General features: G+C 60.7%; 1 protein-coding gene across 11 annotated transcripts in view; it reads right to left on the reverse strand.

Annotated features, from left to right (window-relative positions):
• CAMK2B (calcium/calmodulin dependent protein kinase II beta) overlaps positions 1–18333 on the reverse strand; it is an 80993-nt gene that overhangs the window by 31144 nt on the left and 31516 nt on the right. For all 11 annotated transcript variants that reach the window (XM_043588354.1, XM_043588351.1, XM_043588348.1 and 8 more), the window contains exons 3-4: positions 4805–4864; positions 48–102 (exon numbers count right to left, since the gene is read on the reverse strand). In XM_043588354.1, the coding sequence (XP_043444289.1) occupies positions 48–102; positions 4805–4864 (115 nt within the window). The remainder of the gene's footprint in view (positions 1–47; positions 103–4804; positions 4865–18333) is intronic.

The following is an 18333-nucleotide window of genomic DNA, read 5'->3' on the forward strand; positions in this document are numbered from 1 at the left end:
CCAGGAGCAGCCGTGGGGTGCCCCCCCCGCCCCCAGCTGGCACTTACAGATCAAAGACCAGGTAGTGGAACCCCTCTTCAGAGATGCTGTCATGGAGACGCACTGTTGGAGCAGAAGAGGCCATGAGGGGCTCACCCAGCCTGGGACCCGCCCTTGCCACTGAGCCCCCCTCCACACCTGCCCAGACCCACCTCCCGCATGGAGGAAGCCCACCCGTCCTGACAAGGGCCTGGATTCCCCACAGCCTGAGGCTGGGGCGCCCCCAGGTGGGCAGGCTACAGGGCAGAGCCCAAGGGCATCCACGGGGCCACTAGGTGTCTGCTGCCCCCTTTCCCCTGCCAGAGGGAGACTGAGGCCCCTCTCAGCAACCCCCCACTCCTGCCTAGGGTGCACACAGTAGCAGAAGGGGTGGGGCCACAGGGTGGAGGCTCCCTGGACCGGGCCCTGGAAAGGAGCCATTCACAGGGGAGGTGCACAGTGGGGCCCCATCGCCAGCCTCTCGGGACAAGCTCGGGGAGCCCCACCAGGCATCACTGGCCAAAGCTCAGGCCCCGGATTCAGGCCTACCCCTCCTGCCTGGTCTGCCCCGTGTGCTCCCGGCCCAAGTGCTCCCGAGCCCGGGGTGTGCTGGCCAGAGGGCCCACTAGTGTTTGACAGGCGAGCTAGAGAGTGGACAGCAAGTTAGTGCTTCTCAGCCCAGGCGTCAACCACTCTGTCCTCTCTGTCCAGCTGGAGATGCACAAGCACTGAACGGCACACATTTCTAGGAATGGCTCATTGTGGACATGGCCCCTCACATGCCAGCTTCTGCCTCTGTGCTCCGGGAGCCTGCCTCGTGCAGACGCCACTCTCGGTGGGTGCGCCAGCCTGGGAGATGCTGCACAGAGAGGTTCAACTACCAGCTGGGAGACACACAGCTCCCGAGAGGTACACACAGCTCCCAGCAGTACAGGGACTGGGGCGTGGAACCCCGGGAGCTGCTCTCCTCTCTTGGCAGGGCAGGCCAGTGGTGCTCAAAGAGTGGGGCACAGCACCTTCCCCCAGGTCGCAGCCCCTCCCTCACGCCCCTGCTGCTGCCCTAGTTCCTGACAGCCTGCAGGCTTCCTCTCTCCTTGGTTCCAATCCTCCCAGGGCCTGGCTAGGCCGTGTCTCTGTGCCAGGAAGCCCGAGCCGGCCGCGGCGGTGCTGACAGGGGCCAAAGCCCAGCACCAAGAGTGGACTCCGGCCCAAGCAGTCGGGGTGTCCAGGCCCTGGGGAGGGGGGCGGCTGCCCTCCATTTCAGGCTCTGTGTCTCCGCTCAAGGTCCAGCATCCAGCCTTCTCCCCTCCGTCCTCACCATACTCATGAAGCCAGGTCCTCCAGGGCCCATGGCCTCCGCCTGCTGCCTGGGCTCAGTCACCCTTCCCAGGGACTACGGGGAGGCCTCGGGCCTCCACTACGGGGAGGCCCCTGCTGACCTCCCTCCCGCCCACACAGCAGCCCAGGACCCACTCCACCAGCCTGCCCTGCTTCTCCACAACACACAGCAGAGCCCTGCTCACTGCACCCTCCTCCCCAGACCCTTCTGTGAAAAAGGCGGGGTGAACAAGAGCTCACCTATTCCTGGCGTGGACTCAGCAAGGGGCCTCCTGAGCAGCCGCCTCTGCCCCCCACCACCCCCACTAAGCTCCAAGCGGAGAGAGAGGCCTGGGGGCCCCTGAAGGCAGCGCCCACTGAGGGACATTCCTGGGGTCTTTCTTGTCCTTCCCTGGGGGGGGGCAGGGGTCCATAAAGCTGGGTGCTGCCCCCCAGTGCCGCTGAGAGGGGGGGTCCCGCCTCCTTGCCCGGGAGACACTGGAGGGGCTCCGTGTGGAGCGCAGACTGTGTGCACATGGACACTCTTTTTTTAAAAACATTTTTAATGTGCAAAAATATTTTAATGGTTTAGAAAAATCAGACTGATTTGTGACAGAACTAAGTAAAGAGAAAACCGTCACTGAATCCTCTTAAAAACAGCAGGTAAACAACACTGAGCAGGGTGCACGGCGACAAGAAAGTCGACGGCATCTAGAAACTGTGCTTGGACATGGAGGGCCGGGGGGATGCACCCAGAATGCTCCCCTCGCTGGGGCCCGGCACCTCCAGACCAGGGGACTCTCAGGGGGTCCCGCCACCCTCCCAGGCAGGCTCTGGACCCCCTCCCTAGACCCCTGTGCTGTCTGAGGTGGGAAGGCCCAGCCCAGATGTGTAACATCATGAGCTGCGGGCCCCAGGATTCGGACCCTGGAAACCTATCTCCTCCCCCCTGTCCAGGCAGGGAGCCCCCACAGCGCACTGTCCTCCATGGCCCCCACCTGCCCAGATCAGGGGTGAACCACCCAGCAAAGGAACTCAGTTCTAACCCCAGAAACCAGGTCCGAGGAGAGAGGGTCAATGTGCAGAGGGGAGGCTCTCTCCCTTCAGCCTTCCCCCAGCCTCCCCAAAGCCCCCAGCTCCACAAAGAAGGGCCTCAACACTGCACCTGCTCTCCACCTGACTCATCCCAGGGCCTGCTGGGCACTCCCCACTTTACAGATGGGGAAACTGAGGCTCCTTCCCTCTCCTTCCCTCCCCTGTCCTCCCCACATCCTGGACACGACTGCTCCCTGAGTAAGCGGGCACAGGAAGGGGAGCCCCTCTCAGAGCCCCTGCCCTGCACCTGGCTTCCTCTCCCAGGGGCCAGGGGCACTTCTGTCTAGGGTGGGGCTGGGCAGACCCAGGCCAGGGAGCAAGGTGCTCCCCTCACCTCCCCCTGGAAGTCTGTTCCACTACCCCTCAGAGGGCCTCTCCCCAGTCTCAGCCATGCATCTACCTATTCTGGAATGTTCCATCTGCACCCCAGTGTCAGCCCTCCATCAGCCTGTTCTGGAATGTTCCAGATGAACCTGTCTCAGCCTTAACTCCCTGTGTTCTGGAATGTTCCCATGGCAGCCAGTCTCACCCTGTGTCTGTCTGTTCTGGAATGTTCCCTCTGCACGCATCTCAGCCCGGCCTCCCCAGTTTCCGGAATGTTCTAGCTTAACCTGTCCTGTCTCAGCCCGGCCTCCCCCATGTTCTGGAATGTTCCCTCTGCACCATGGGCTCAGCTCTGACTCCTCCATGTTCTGGAATGTTCCCTCTGCACAGTTCTGCCCTGTGTTCTGGAATAAAGCTGCTATGAAGACTTCCGGGACTGATCAGGAACAACATGGGGCATCTAGGCAGGGCAGGGCGACTTCTTGTGAAGTGTCTTAGAACACCAACCGGAAGAACACCTGGGTCCTCCCTTCTTAAGAGGGGATTCGTGAAAATTGCTCAGAGTGGCGACCTGCCCTCAGCTGGTGCTCAGAGGATGCAGGGGAGGCGCTGGCAAGGAAGGGGTGTGGGTAGAGTTGGCAGGGTGGTGCTATCTACCAGGAGAACGAGGACAGAGGGAGAGAAGTGCCTGGCATCTGGCCCAGGTACACAGAGGACAACAGCTGGGGTGGTGGGAGATCGGGCTGAAGCCCACCACTCGCCCAAACATCCTCTACCCTCTGTCAGTGAGAACTGGGCTGGGGTCCCTGTGGACGCCTGCGTCACAATCACTTGACAGGCTGGTGAAAGTCCCCATTCCTGGGCCGCCCCAGGCCCGAGTCAGGCTTCCTGGTGGCGGGGCGGGACCCTGCATGCCAGTGGGTCCAACACACTCACCTTGAGAATCTGGAAGTAAAAGCACACGGGCCCAGGCCCAGGGCTGCAGGAGCCCATGGGCACAGGGGCACAGGGGCTGCCCGGGAAGTGGGGGGATTTGCCTCCCCACCCCTCCCACTGGTCCGGGCCGGCTGGAGAGACCCAACACCCTGCAGAGCCACAACCAGTGGTGGAGGGCCCCCAGGACCAGCCCTAAGGCCTGGCGAGGCTTCCTGGGGCCTCTTGGGCCTCCACAAGGCTGAGGGCCTGGTCTGGGGATGGTTCCCAAACTGGCTGCCCCTCACTACCTGCTGTTCTTACAGAGTCCTGGGCCCTGTCCTGGAACAACTGAACCAGAATCATGGGAGGAGGGGCCCAGGACTCCACCCTGACAAGCTCCCAGGTGTCCCTGAGGTGGCACACCCAGAGTCCCCTCCGTGCCTCCTGGCTGTATCCCAGAGGGAGCTCCAACTCCCTAAAGGGCCAGACTCGGGAAAGGACAGGCAGGTGCACACACATCCCTGCTCCACAGAGCAGCAAGCAGAGGCCACACTCGAGCCACGCTGGTGAGGGAGTGGTGGTCGAGTGGCCAGCTGACTCCAGGGTCTGCGGCCCCTACAGCCATACCACTCACGGGGGACGTGATCTGGGCTTGCAGGGCAAAGGGCATCCGTTCCCCCAGGCTCCCGGGGCTCTGCGCCCCTGCCGGGATCAACGCCCCAGGTCACAGCACCAGAGACCGGCAGGGGTCTGCAGCGGTTCTCCAGAACCAGACCTTGGACCTCGGGCCAGGACTGCGCCTGCTATGGTCTCAGAGATGTTTGGCTTCCCAATGTTTTTCTTTTTAATCAGGCTGCCTTGTGGCTCTCCTGAAGCCACAGAATGTTCTTACCAGAATCACACACAACTCAGGGTTACAGAGCGAGGGGAGGGGACCTGTCCACGCAGAGCTCCTGCAAGGGGCTGCCCCGAACCCCCAGAATCTGACGTTTCCAGGGGCCTCAGGGTAGGACACGTCTATAGAGAAGGAAAAGGGGACCTTCTGGTGACTCTGCAAGTCCGATCGTTGGGGGAGGAAGGCTGCTGGCTGGAGGAGCAGAGAGGGGGGGTCCCGGCCCCTCAGGGGGCTGCTCACCAATGTTGGAATGCTTCAGAAGGCGGCAGATTCGAGCCTCTCTCTCCAGCTTCTGGTGATCTGGGGACAGAAAGCAACACGGTATAACCTTGTGCCCCAGCAGCCTATGCCCGGCACTGCAGAGATGGCCGGGTGCCGGACATACTCTCGGCGGCGAGGACATGCCACCGCCTTCTGCCCGCAGAGCTGACGTGTCAGGTTGTGCCCCTGTCCCAGCAGGGGTCCTGTGGCAGCGCTGGGGCAGGAAGAGGCTGCCAGGTGTTTCCAGCTCGAGGCTGTGGGCGGAGGCGGGAGCCCCAGGTGGTTCAGGAAGAGAAGCACGGAACTGAGGGCACCAATTTCATCCTTCACTTGTTTGTCCTAATTCCAAACTCTGCGGAGCCTCCACTAAAGTCCAGTGTGCTCTTCAGCGGCGGCCGTGGGGCTGGCAGGGCGACGCTGTCCACCGTTGGGGTCAGCGTGGGCCTCGGCAGGATTTCGGGGACCATCTGGGGCTGCACAGATCCCCAGAACACAGGCCCGGGACTGTGATGGCCAAGGTGTGTTGACGCTGCCATGGCAGCTGAGTCCAGGCCCAGGGGGAGCTCGCCATGGGCAAGAAGCAGCCAGAACGAGCCCCTGGGAGCCCTCCCTGCCCACCCCCCCAACTCACAGCCAGGGCTTCAATTCCAGAGGCTGCCCCTCTAAGGACTAGGCAGTTCATCAGAAATGTTCTATTTCAGGGTGCCTGGGATTCAGTCCATTGAGCATCTGACTCTTGGTTTCGGCTCAGGTCACAATCCCAGGGTGGTGTGATCAAACTATGAGTCAGGCTCCACACTGAACGTGGAGCCTGCTTAAGATTCTCTCTCTCTCTCTGCCCCTCTCCCTCAATTGTGCGTGCTCTCTCTCTAAAATAAAAATAAAGTTAAAAATAAAAATATAAAAGGACGCCTGGGCGGCTCAGTCGGTTAAGCATCTGACTTCAGCTCAGGTCAGGATCTCGCGGTTCATGGGTTCGAGCCCCACATCGTGCTCTGTGCTGACAGCTTGGAGCCTGGGGCCTGCTTCGGATTCTGTGTCTCCCCCTCTCTCTGCCCCTCCCCTGCCTGTGCCCTGTCTCTCTCTCAAAAATAAACATTAAAAAAATAAAAATAAAATAAAATAGAAAATAAATGTTCTATTTCAGACAAACAGACGTTACCAGAAAAAATTTTAAAGTTAATGGAGATTTCAATAGCAAAATACTGGAAAAACCCATGTTTCCATTGTCTAGAGAATGCGGCATAAATGTCGCTACAGTCATACAACACACATCAACATGTGCACACCACCCCAACACCAGGCTGAGTGAAAAAGCCACTTATAAAAGAAGACCCACAATGCACTTTTATTCACCGAGGTCAACACGCACAGGTCACTGGGCACACATGTGTGGCCTAACCGTCAAGAAAGGCAAGGGATTTCCAAGTTCAGGATGGCAGCTGTCTCAGTGTGGGACGTGACTGGGGAGGGGGGGCCGGGGGGACCAGGGGTCCTGACCCCCCACTCCAGCCCTGTACATGCTGAGCCCCTCAGAGCAAGAGTCTGGGGAGCACACGACCATGCCAGACAACTGCCTGATTCACCAGGACTCCAGGCAGCACCCGCCTGCAGGGTGCAGTTAACGGGCTAAGTACACAGGGTCCTTGGAGGCAGGAAGGCCGCTGTGCAGGCGTCCTCAGACCTGCCAGGCCCTGGGCCATGCGACAGTGGGGAGCTGGGAAGGGCAGGACAGTCCTGAATGCGGACACACCTGCAAACACGCAAGTGTCTTTCCTGAGCAGGACCGTCATGCCCGCAGACAGACACCTCTGGCAACAACTCAGGTCCAGCCGGCCCTCCCCTCTCAAGCCTCCAGAGATGCTAACACCGTCCTGCCCTGCCCACCCGGCACCCACCTGCCCGGCCGGGCGCCCAGCCCTGGGACGACGCTGGCGGAACCATAGGGACAGACCCTGCCCCCCACTCCCTCCCTCATGTCCACACCCAGCGAGCCCTGGCGGGAGCTGAGCACCTACCCACAGACAGCGGGCACTGGAAGCAGTCCAGGCATCACCACTGGGGGGATGAATCAAACATGCTTGTAACAGAACACACGCAGCATGGATTCCACTCCCCAGTCTGTGTGTGGCTCAAAATGAGGCAGCGATAACACAACTGGGGCTGGGGCTCCCTGGACCTGAGGCCCACCTCTGGAGGGCAGCGGGGAAGGGGCTGTGGCCACAGCCAGGAGCTTGCTCCCCCTCAGGCCAGTGGGAGGGCTGACGGGGGCTGGGGGGCATCATAGCTTTGTGTTGTCTTTCATAGGGTTTTCTTTTTCTTTTTCTTTTTTTTCATTTTGTTTTTTTACATTTATTTATTTTTGAGAGACAGAGAGACAGAGCACAAGTGAAGAGGGGCAGAGAGAGAAGGAGACAGAATCCAAAACAGGCTACAGGCGGGCTCTGAGCTGTCAGCAGAGAGCCCGACGCGGGGCTCGAACTCACAAACCGTGAGATCATGACCTGAGCTGAAGTTGGACGCTCAACTAACTGAGCCACCCAGGCGCCTCTCTTTTTCTTTTTTTTTTAAGTGTATTTTATTTTGATAAAAACAGAGCATGAGCGAGGGAGGGGGACACAGTGAGGGAGAAAGAGTCCCAAGCCGGCTCCACACTGTCAGCAGAGCCTGACACAGGGCGTGAACTCATGAATGTGAGATCATGACCTGAGCCCAAACCAAGAGTTGGACGCTTAACTGACTGTGCCCCTAGATGCCCCTATAGGATTTTCTCTTAAGTTACTATGCTGAACATTTTTCAAACCTAGAGAAAAGCTGCAAACAGTGAAGTCCTCAGAAAATACACATTTGTATAATTGGTCCTTCCGTGTGCACACGCTTACTTTTTCTGAGGGTTTGACAGAAGCCACATTAGGCATCCTTTTACCAGGGGACACAAGATGTGCACTGTGTATGTGTAAGAGCAAGAACGTTGTGCTGCATAATCTTGGCGCACGCACCCCGTGCACACCCCATGCAGCAGGTCGAACGCCGGTGCAGACCTCGGATCTAACCTACAGTCCACATCCTGGTTTTGCCAACTGTCCCAGTAATGTTTGAGCTAACCTCACCTCCCAAATGTGGATGCAGCTCAGAAGCCAGTCCACGTGTGGGTGGGCCAGAGCAAAGCTCGGGGCAGAGAGAGCTCGGGAGGGTTAGGGTGGTGGGAGCTGGGGCAGTTCCCTCTGGAAAAAAATGCCAGATTTGGGTCAGACATAAAAATCAGGAGGAAAATGCAGGTGGGAACCCACCTGTGGGAAGTAGGTAACTCAGAGGCTGCATTTCATTACTGAAAGCTGTCTCCAAGGGCAAAGCTCCATCCACGAGACGGACTGGCTCCCGGGCGCATCTGGGCAGATAAATTATTTGTGTGGCCAGGAGAGGAAGCTTGCCTGCCCGGGCCCACATGCCAGCGGTCCACCCCATGGCCACAGCAGGTGTCCGACCCTCCTGGCTGGCCCCCTTCAGGATCAGGTCAGCAACACGGGGCCAGGAGAGGCCTGATGCCACGCCAGTGACAACACGCGATGCAGGAGAGCCCCAGTGCGCATGCCACATCCAGTCAGTAACAGCACGGCCCCCCAGGAGGCAGAATTACGGGCTTATAGTCTCCCCGACATCGACAACGATCTTGTTACTTTCATAATTAAGCAAAATATTGTTTTTATAAAAGGGTTTGATCCTGTTTCCAACGGGCACAAAGCCACTAACGCAATGAGGGCACATCGTGAAAACCGGCCATGGAGACACCCACCCTGAAGTGAATGGACCGTCCAGGACAGGCAGGCAGCCGTGGGAGAAAAGCCAACCCCCTAACCCTGCCCACGGCCCTTGATTTCTTCCCACAATGTTGGGAAAGTTGTTTCTTACCTTCCAGATGAATGTCCTAAACCCCATCTTGGACATGGGGACGTGAGTCAAATTTAAGCCAGTCAGGTTCACCAGAAGCCCAGCCCGGCTCTAAACCGTCAGCTGGAGCCTTGAAGGACACCTGCAGGCCATCCCTCCTGCAGGCAGCAGGGTGTAGGATGGGCCAGCAACCCTGAACCAGCCCTGAGATGCCCTGCCCAGGGCCCTGACCCCCTCCTGACCATGCTCACCGCAGGGACTTCCTGGCCGGGCAGACAGCAAGCTACCCCAGGAGGGGCTCACTAGGCACCGGCCAGGGCTGTGGGGCCTGCAGCATCTGAGTGACCAGGCCAGCCTTGAGACCAGGCACAAAGCTCGACAGGGTCCCCCCAGGGCTGTGGCCAGGTGTCCTGAGTGTCCAGGGCACCCGGAGTTGCCCTGAGGCCTAGCACCTGCTGCTTGGAGCCCCACTGCCTCGGCCACAGAGGTTAACAGTTTGTTATGGAATGACGGCACATATCACAGAACAAACACAGTACCCATTGTGCAGCTTGTGGGTTGAGAGAACCCCAGGAATCCGCCCCACTGACACCCCACGCGTCCGGCCCATGGAGTCAGTCTTCCATGTCAGACTCGCCTGCATCAACCCCACGCATGCACCTCCAGGAACTGCACTTTGAGGTCATGTTCCAGGGGAGGGTCTGGGGGTGACTTCTAAACAGGATGGGGACAGAAGGGGGGCATAGAGTGAGGGAATAGGCCTCTGGGAGCCCCAGTCCCTCTGCCCTTTTCCCACCTGAGGACCCAAGGCCAGCTCTGACTGCATCCTGGGGACACACACAGCTCCCGGGTCACAGGGAGCAGGTGCAGCAGTGCCATGAGCCCTGGGGACAGAGGAGGCCCTGATGCCGCGTGCGAGAGTCTTGAGGGGGACCCCACACCAGAGGGAGGTTCTGGAGGAATGTGCGTTCGTGGGGCAAGATGCGATTCTCACAGCTTCTGACGCGGAACCCTGCAGGGGACTCCTGGGCTCAGCCATCTCACCTTGTAACCGCTCACACGTTCTATGCGGAGACAAGCCCAAGTGCGTGCGGGCCAGTCCTGGAGCGTTTGCTCCCGTGAGGGAGGGCACTGGGCTGCGCTGGCAGAGGAGGAGCACCCCAGCGATGAAGCACAGCGTTCCTTCACGTCTGTGGGAGAGCGAGTCACACAGAGCAAAGCCAAACCGACACACTGACTGGGCAGTCGTCCCCTGCTGCCGGCTGCCCAAAATCCAACGACACGGATGCCAGCCCCCTGGCTGATTCCACCGCGCCCTGTGTGCCAGGCCCGTGCTGCCCTTGTGGTGCCCCCGAGCTGGGGGGCTGGGGGCCAGGAAGGGGCGGGCTGCAGCGGAGCCCTGCACACCCCACTCGGGGACAGCAGATCCCAGACCCCAGCAGCCCCCGGGAGCGAGGAAGAGGCGGGGGCTGCTCAGGGCAGTCACTGGGCCCTGCCGGGGACCCACCACCATGAGGGAGATGGACAGGGGCCCCAGGGGCAAGAAGAGACAGGCGCCTGCCACACAGCCACACTCGGGCACTGCCTGCGCCGCATACACGACGGGCCTTCACCGTTTCACAACAGCACCCCGAGGAATGGCAGTGGGGGACTGAAGCCAGCTCCCCACCCACCACATGGCCCTGGCCATGGCACACACCAAGGACCCCAAGTGGGGACTCCCCATGACAGGGTCCCCCAGGAGGGATCTCTCCAGGTGGGGTCTTCTCCCCCAGGCAGGGGTCCCCCCAAGGTGGGGGCACCCCAAGCTGAGGGTAGTGGGAGGGTGCTCCCATAGTGGGAGAGGACATTCGTGGGCCCCGCAGTGTGAGCGGCAGTCAGGGTCCAGGAAACAGGTGCACAGAGACACTCAGTGTCCCCAAGGCCAGGACTCAACTCCAGGCTGGGGGCTCCTCAAGGCCCCCTCAGGGACGCAGCCCCCCAGCCCTAACACCATCCACCATACTTCCCGCCCCCGCCCCATCCCCACCTGCTCCCTGGCTGTGGGTGACTCAGAGCAGAGATGGGGGCGCAAGGAGAAGGAGGACAGGAGGGACGTGGGTGGGCGCCTGGCCCCTCGCCAGCTGCCAGGAGCAGCAACAGAGCTGTGGCGGGCAGAAGGACACCCGCGAGGCAGTGGAGCGGGTGGAGGAGGGATGGAGGGGGAAACGGGCCCACCTGGCGGGAGGAGCTGCCAGCAGCCTCCCCAGGCTTGGCCCGGGACGGATGAGGCCACCTCTTGGGAAGTAGGGAACAGCTGCCAGTCGTACTAGATGGAACATGAAATCCCACAGGGAAAGTCTACACAGCCCGGCAGGCAGCGGGGGCTCGGAGGGCGGCTGCTGGACCCCCAAGGACTCCTGGGACAGGACAGGCAGGCTGTGTTCACTAGGGAGCCCCGCCAGCACAGGGGTCCATTGGCCTCCTTGGCCCCCCTCCCCCCGCCTGGAGGATGACCTGGGGACACAGGGACAGCAGGGCCAGGAGGCTGGGACACGTCTGGCTGAGGTCATAGGCCACGGCAGCTGCTGCCCAGGATGCTCCACCAAATCCAGCAGCTCCTGGACAGAGCTTGTGGGGATCTGTGTCAAGGTCAGGCCCCTGCCTCAGGGTCACCATCCACTTCTGCATGGACACAGGAAGGTCCACCGAGGTCCCAGGAAAGGAACATGGCCCGCCCTTGGGCTGTAGAGTGTGGGAGTGTGTGTGTGGTCTGGCCCCAGAGGGAGACACGGAACAGTGCTGGGTGGGGCACACATAGGGGTGGGCAAAGTCACGGGGCTGCCTTGTTGGCTGGGGGCCATGCACCAGCCAGAGACAGAGCCCCCGGGAGGATGCTGGGTGCTGACCACCTCAGGTGACTTGGGGGGAGCCACAGCCTTTGGTGGGGGGAGCAGCTCCCTGGTCGCACCCTGCACCCAGCCTGGGACTCCGCAGGGCCTGGGGCTGCTCAGTCTTCTGCTCCCTCCAGGGCAAACCAGCAATGAACCCAGACCAGTATCACCAAGCTGGGGGACTGCCTGTGTGCCAGCCTCTGGTGGCCACGGGGACGCTGGACCTGGGGCCCTGAACCAGGCCACGCCTCGCTCTGAGCCCATTTCCTACGTGTGAAAAGGGTGGGGAGGTCCGAAGAGAGGCCTCGACAGAGAGGAGACCCCAGCCCACAGCCCCCACTTCCACCCCTCCCCCATCGTGCCCTGCAGAGCTGGGCACCTGGGCTGTTTTTCCCACTTCCCTCCTCCTGCCCCACCAAAGAAGACATCCTGGTAGGTGTCCCCGTTCTCCTAGCCGGTGGCTTCTGTTCTTGGGAGGCAGGAAAAATGTGTGCCCCAGGGGACTGGCTGCACTAGGCCCTGGGACACCTTTGGGAGGCTCCTCCCCTTCACTGCCACCCATCTCCACACCTGTACTATCACACCGCAACAGGGAGCTTTCTAGAACCTCGGGAGGCCCACGGATACCCACATCACACATCACTCTGCACACAGGCCAAACAGTGTTCCAAACATCAACCCTGGAACTCTCGTGTCCTAAGTTCTCAAGGTCGCGCGCACCGCGGCCAGGGAAACTGGGCCGGCAACCCAGTGGCTCTGAGCCTCTGTCCTGGGCATTCACACCTCCAGAGTCCCTGGGAGGGCTGGGTGGCCTGGGGAAGGATGTGTCATGGAAGATGGGTGAGTTCTGAGCACCTGCTGACACTGGTGTCTCCGACCTCGGCCTCGTCCCGGGAACAACATCCCATCGGCTGTCGGGAGGACACTGCTTTCCGGGAGGATTCAAAGTCGGGGCTTCCACAGCTTGGGCCTGCTGATGGGACTCATGGGGCTGGGACACATGAACAAGGCAGCCAAACCCAAGAGGCCTCGCAGGGTCCTGCTGGTCCCCCCCAGATTAGCATCTGCTGTCTGCTCTGCACAGACCCCTGACTCTGCCGGGGGCTTCCCACAAGGTAGGGCTGCTACAGTTGCCCCAACTTTCAGATGGGGTGTGGGGCACAGGGAGGCTGGGGGTGCGGCTGGGCTGCACAGGGTGGGGGGCTGGAGCCTGAGCCTGAGTGGGGGCAGCAGCAGCGGAGGGCCCCCCACCTCGTGGTGTTTCTCGTGATGGTGCTGCCACCATGGCCGGGTGCCGGCAGAGTGACAGAGATGAAGAAAGCTCCCATCGCAGACTTCTGTGCGTGTTTTGTTTTAAAACGGCAACTGGGCACCCAGCAATTAGTATGCCAACATCAGGCAGCTGCCCCACCCCGCCAGGGCGTCCATGCCATCCTGCAGCTGCCATGGGGACAAAGACAAGCCACCGGGCCCCACCCACACGGCAGCACTAAGGCCTCTGAGATGTTTGCAGGCCACGTGGGTCCGTGTGGCAGCTGGGCTCCCAGAGCCCACCCTCCCCGCCTTCAGCTGGCCCCCCGCTGCACAGAGGCCTTCCTCACTCCTTCCTCAGGCTGGGGGCCACCACCCAACAGGAGCTGCAGCCCAGCTGTGCAGCAAGGCCAGAAACTGAGGCCCCAATGTCCAGTGTCACCTAGCTGTGGGCTTCCTGCCCCCTCTGCTCCCAGGTGAGGTCTCCCCGCCCCACGGCCACTGCCCCAGGCAGGCCAGGCACGGTGCCCTCCTACCCTCTGCCAGAGAATAATTATTCACTTAGAAGTTAACCATGTCCCACAGCGGGGACCAGGGACACCCCGTCTCCTGTCACTGCGAAGCCTGCCTCCCACAGCCCAGGCCGCTCACACTGTTCCCAAGTGTGCCCCACACGCCCGGGGTGACATGCAATGTCCCCCCTGGGCTCTGAGCCACTGTAATATAGGCTGCCGTCTGCCTGACCGTCCGGTGTCAGCGTCCTGTTTGCTTATGCCCATGACCCTTGGGCAGGGCCCCCACCCTCACCAGTAGTGACTTTCCTTGGAATCCTCAGTTTCAGTGACCATGAAATGGGTCACTGTCAACTTCCAGAACAGTAGGGCATGGTGACATAGGAGCTCCCCAGTGACCACCTCCTTTCCTGCTTCCTTCCACAGCCTGGGGGACCGCAGGTGCTATTGGGCAGGGTCTCATCACAGCCCACCCCCAACAGCACCTGTGATGCTTCCTGGGCACCACCCCGGGGACGTGCTCTCGACTGTGAACAGAGGCCGAGTGCCTTCCACACTTGGGCATGGCCCCAGATGCTGCACAGCTCGCCCGCCACCGTCCTGCTCAAAGGCGAGGCCCAGACTCTGCAAGGCCTCTGAGACCCGCTGAGCTGGAGGGTTGGGGCCAGAAGGCTGCGGCCACACTGGCCAGAAAAGGCCTTTCTGACCCTGCACCCACCTCCAGGGGGCTCTTGGTGCATGTGGGGTGGGCAGGATGGCGGTGAGGACCCCTTCAGATTTGGGGAGCGGCAGACAGGCCTACAGCCCCTCCCTATAACCCCGGCCAGCCTCCTCACCCTCTCCCAACCCTCCACAACCCAAGGGGGGTGAGCCCTGCGACTGCCTGACACCACTCAGGCCTCAGGTCAGCAGGTCCCAAAGCCCCTGGGATGGACTCAGCTTTCACAAAGGCAGCCATACCCCAGAATCACTGAACCCCAGAACGAGCAGGAGGGCCAGGCTCTCCACCTCATCACCTGCGAGGCCCCAAGAATGGGCCAGGGTGTCCAAAAGGACCCCCACTGGCACAGCCTGGCCTCTACACCTTGTCTGCTCCTGCCCTGGACCCTTCTCCCTCCTTCCCGCCCCCATTTTTCCAAAACTCTGACTTCACCTACTCAGTTGATGAATTAATCACAAAGACCTATTCTTTCAACAGCTCTGTTTAGTATTGCCTGATGAATCAGAGAATGTCCAGTTAAATTTGAATCTCAGATAACCAACAAGAATTTTTTAGCACAAGTACGTCCCAAATTCAGATAAACAACAAATAATTTCCTAGTGCAAGCCCCATTCAGTTTGGGCTGAGTTTGTATTCAGTTTTTCATGGTCTATTTGAAATTCAAATTTACCTGCTAAATCTGGCAACCCCGCCTGTCCCCTCTCCTCCTCTGACTCGGGAATGAGGGTCCCCTGGCCCCAGGTCCTCTTGCTACTCCCCCCTCACTTGCACAGGGGGCCCCCAATTCCGCATTAACCCAAGTCCCTGCAACAGAACTTCAGGAGATGGGGCTGTGGAGGGGGAAGGCCCAGAGGAGAGCTCCTCCTTCCCACCCACCCTCCAAATCCCTGGGGCGACCCTCTACAGCGCAGGGTCCCTGGGGAATCCCCACGTGAGGGCAGACTTGGCTAAAAGTTGGTTGGGAGTCTGGGACATACTTACTCTAAAAAAAAAATCACTGTATATCTGCAATTGAGACCTGCTTAGACTGTGAGACCCGAGCTCAGCCCCTGGCCGGGGAGGAGCCTGCGGACCCGGGCTGAGTGGAGCGGAGGGGGTGCCCGAGGGAGTGCTGGGTCAAGAGGCCTGAGCTGAGGGAGGAGGCGAGAGAGCTGTTCCCGGAGCTGGGAAGGGGAGGGGAGAGGATAGGGGAGCAGAAGGGAAGGGAGGGGTAGAGCCTGACAGAGGGTGGTTTGAAAGGAGGGAGGGGGGGGCCTGGACGAGGGGAGGGGAGGAAAAGGGAGGGAGGAGAGGGTAAGGGAGCTTGGGTAGGGAAAGGGAGGGAGGGGCTCCGGCCGCGCATGCTCAGTGGCCCCTGCAATGCGGCGCCCGCGCCCGCGTCCTACGTTAACCCAGTTCCACAGAGTCTCGCCGCCTGTGGGTCAGGGGGCCCGGCGGACCAGGAAAGGCTAAGGCAGGAAAGCCACGTTTCCGCGCCGCCCCCCGCTGTGCAGAGTGGCCCTGCGCCAGTCAGGTTTCCTGGGGCGGTGGGGGGGGGGGGGGGGAAGGCAGCCCCAGGGGACCCAGGCAGGGAGCTGGGGGTGAGCGGGGCATCAGCTTGGGGATGGGAGGCCCAGAGGTGAGTCCTGATCACCTCGGTCCCCTCACCTGTGAGGTCAGCCCCTGCCATGAGGTGAACCCCACCTGTGAGTCCCACCCCACCTGTGAGGTCAACCATCAGCCCTCCCAGCTGGGTGAAATCTGAAGCTGCCAGTGCCCCAGGCTCTGCTCATCACAACTGTGTTACTGAGCAAGTCTCTGCTTCTATGGGACTTGGTTTCCTCATCTGTGGAACGGGGTGCCCACCCCCGACCTCAGGGGATGTGGAAGGTCACTGCCGAGCCACGTGAAGACTCACTACTGCTGAAGGTCAGGGAGTAACAGCTGCCTGGGCCCCAGTCCTTGCAGGGTCGTTCCTCCCCCACGTGCAGCCCCTGCCCGGGGTCACTGCTGGACACCTGCTCCAGGGGGGCTCAGGGCTCAGGCGCACGTGGTGCTGGCAGTGAGTTGGGGGGAGGGCCCACAAGACAGGTTTTGAGGCTTGTGTGCCCCATGATCTCACCCCAGCCAATTCACTTCCCTCTAACTGCTTTTGTTAACCGTCCTGTAACTGCGGGCTCAGCGCGTTCGGACCCTCCAAAATCACGTACGTAACTTGGGTCTTTGGCACCAGCTGGGTGTCATGCCCAGCGACCCGGCGAATCTGGGCATTGTCAGTTCCCGCACAGGGGCCGCTTCTGTGCCCAGGGCCTGCGCTCCTCCTGGCCGCTGCGTGTGGCCGGCTGCTTTGCTATCATCAGGAGCCTCGGAGGACCGGGGCTGCTCCAGCAGGAGATGGAGCCCCCCCACACTGCACTGCACTTGAGCAACAGCGGAAGGAAGGTGGGGGGCGAGGCCTCTGGGTCCAGTCTCTCCCCCCTTCCTCTCCGCCATGGGCCCCCCGCCCTGTCCCTTCCTCCCACAAGGACAGCAGCTGGGCACACATTTCTGCTGTGGTCTTCCTAGCAATGGAGCTGGCCACCTAGCAGGGTGGGGGCCCTGGCTCAGGACATTTTCTGTGACCTTGTGACCCTGGGGGGCACAACCACAGAGTGACAGCCAGGCCTTGCTCTGCCCCCACCTCCCGACCACCCTTGGGTTTGCCTCAGAAACACACTGCAACTCGGACGTCCCAAAGGCACTTGCAGGTGTTCTGCAAGTCTGGACTGACCAGGGGCCTCCCGTGCAGACCCAACACGTCAGCAAATGCCCTAGACAACCCCCACCCCAGTCCCCACCCAGCCTCACACCCAGGGGACTACCTGCCCCCAGCATAGACTGTACATGTGCCTCTTCAAATTCGCCTACCGAAAGCACATGTTCCTTCCACCTTTCTGGAGTGCTCACCACCCGCCAGGCCCTGGTAGGGACACAGTACTGAACGGAGTCCCTGCCCACAGGGCCTGGAAATCTTGTGGGAAAGACAGCTGTAGCATAAAAAGCAGGGTACCTGGGTCCCGGACTCCACTGGAGAAAATGTTATCAACAAGAGTTAAGCAGATAGAAGTTCAGGAAAAGCATTTCCAGAGAGAACACACATGCAAAGGCCCAGGGGTGCCTGGAAACACTGAAAGCAGCCAAGGGCTGGAAGAAAGCTCTGGGGAGGGAGGGAGAAGACAGGGCCAGACGGCAGTGTCAGGCCAGGTGAGAACTTCAGGCTTTCTGGAAGCTGGCCCCAGGAGCTTCACGGAGGCAGCAGAGAGGTGCAGGGAATAAACCAGCCACAAGTGCCCTCCAGGAGTGGGGAAATGCCCACAGGCTTGGGGGTTTCCAGGGCAGCTTTGTGGGGCCCTGGGGCCTGCAGGCTGGGTGGGCAGACCTCTGACCCGGAGCGGGGCTAGGCAGAGAGGGGAGGCCTGTGCCCACAAGCTCCTTCCAAGTACCTTACATCCAGCCAGGAGCAAGCACACACCGGTTTCATCCCTGTTTTATGGCTAGGGAAACTGAGGTATAGGGTGGGCATGTGCTTCCAAGCCCAAGCCCATCACTGCCCCACACAGGGCGCAGACCCTGTCCCCTCACCCCTCCCACTGCCCCTCAGCTAGGAAAGCCAGGAGGGGCTGGGGAGGATCCGAGGGTGCCGAGACCCTGGTACCCGGGAGGCAGCCACTTGTCTGCAGACTCCTTTTGTGCCAGAAGAATGTGCTGAACACCATGTGCAAAGTGACAGGCCGTCTGGGACGTGCTGTGAGGTGGGGGTGTGGGGCTACAGATGGAGCTGAGAGCTGACAAATGCTGAAGTTGGGGGATCATTCTGTCACTTTCTCTAGATTTGGGGAACGTTTGAAATTTTCCATAATAAAGAGTTAAACAGGAAAAAAAATTGACCAAGACCTCCATGGTACCGGACGACACAGAGTAACAAGCCCCCCCTTCCTGCCAGAGAGTGGTTGTGAGGGAAGACAGGACGGGTGAAGGCCAGCCGCTCCGATTCCCGACGGCCCTTTCTCCCGCTGCCCGTCCCCAGCAGCGCCCAGTGAGGACACCGGCCCGGCGAAGGGCACCAGCACCAGGCCGGTGCTCGGCTCCACGGCCACACCGGACATAGAGGCAGAAAAGCAGCTGTCGGTCAGGAAGGGGCCAGCAGGCTCACTGCAGCAGGGGCAGAAGAATGAGCAGTGGTGCTTGCCCAACACATGCTGGATTTCAGGGTTCTGCCGGTCCTGACCCTCTCTGTGTGTAGAG

Source organism: Prionailurus bengalensis, chromosome A2, assembly GCF_016509475.1.
Source record: "Prionailurus bengalensis isolate Pbe53 chromosome A2, Fcat_Pben_1.1_paternal_pri, whole genome shotgun sequence".
Taxonomy (NCBI): domain Eukaryota; kingdom Metazoa; phylum Chordata; class Mammalia; order Carnivora; family Felidae; genus Prionailurus; species Prionailurus bengalensis.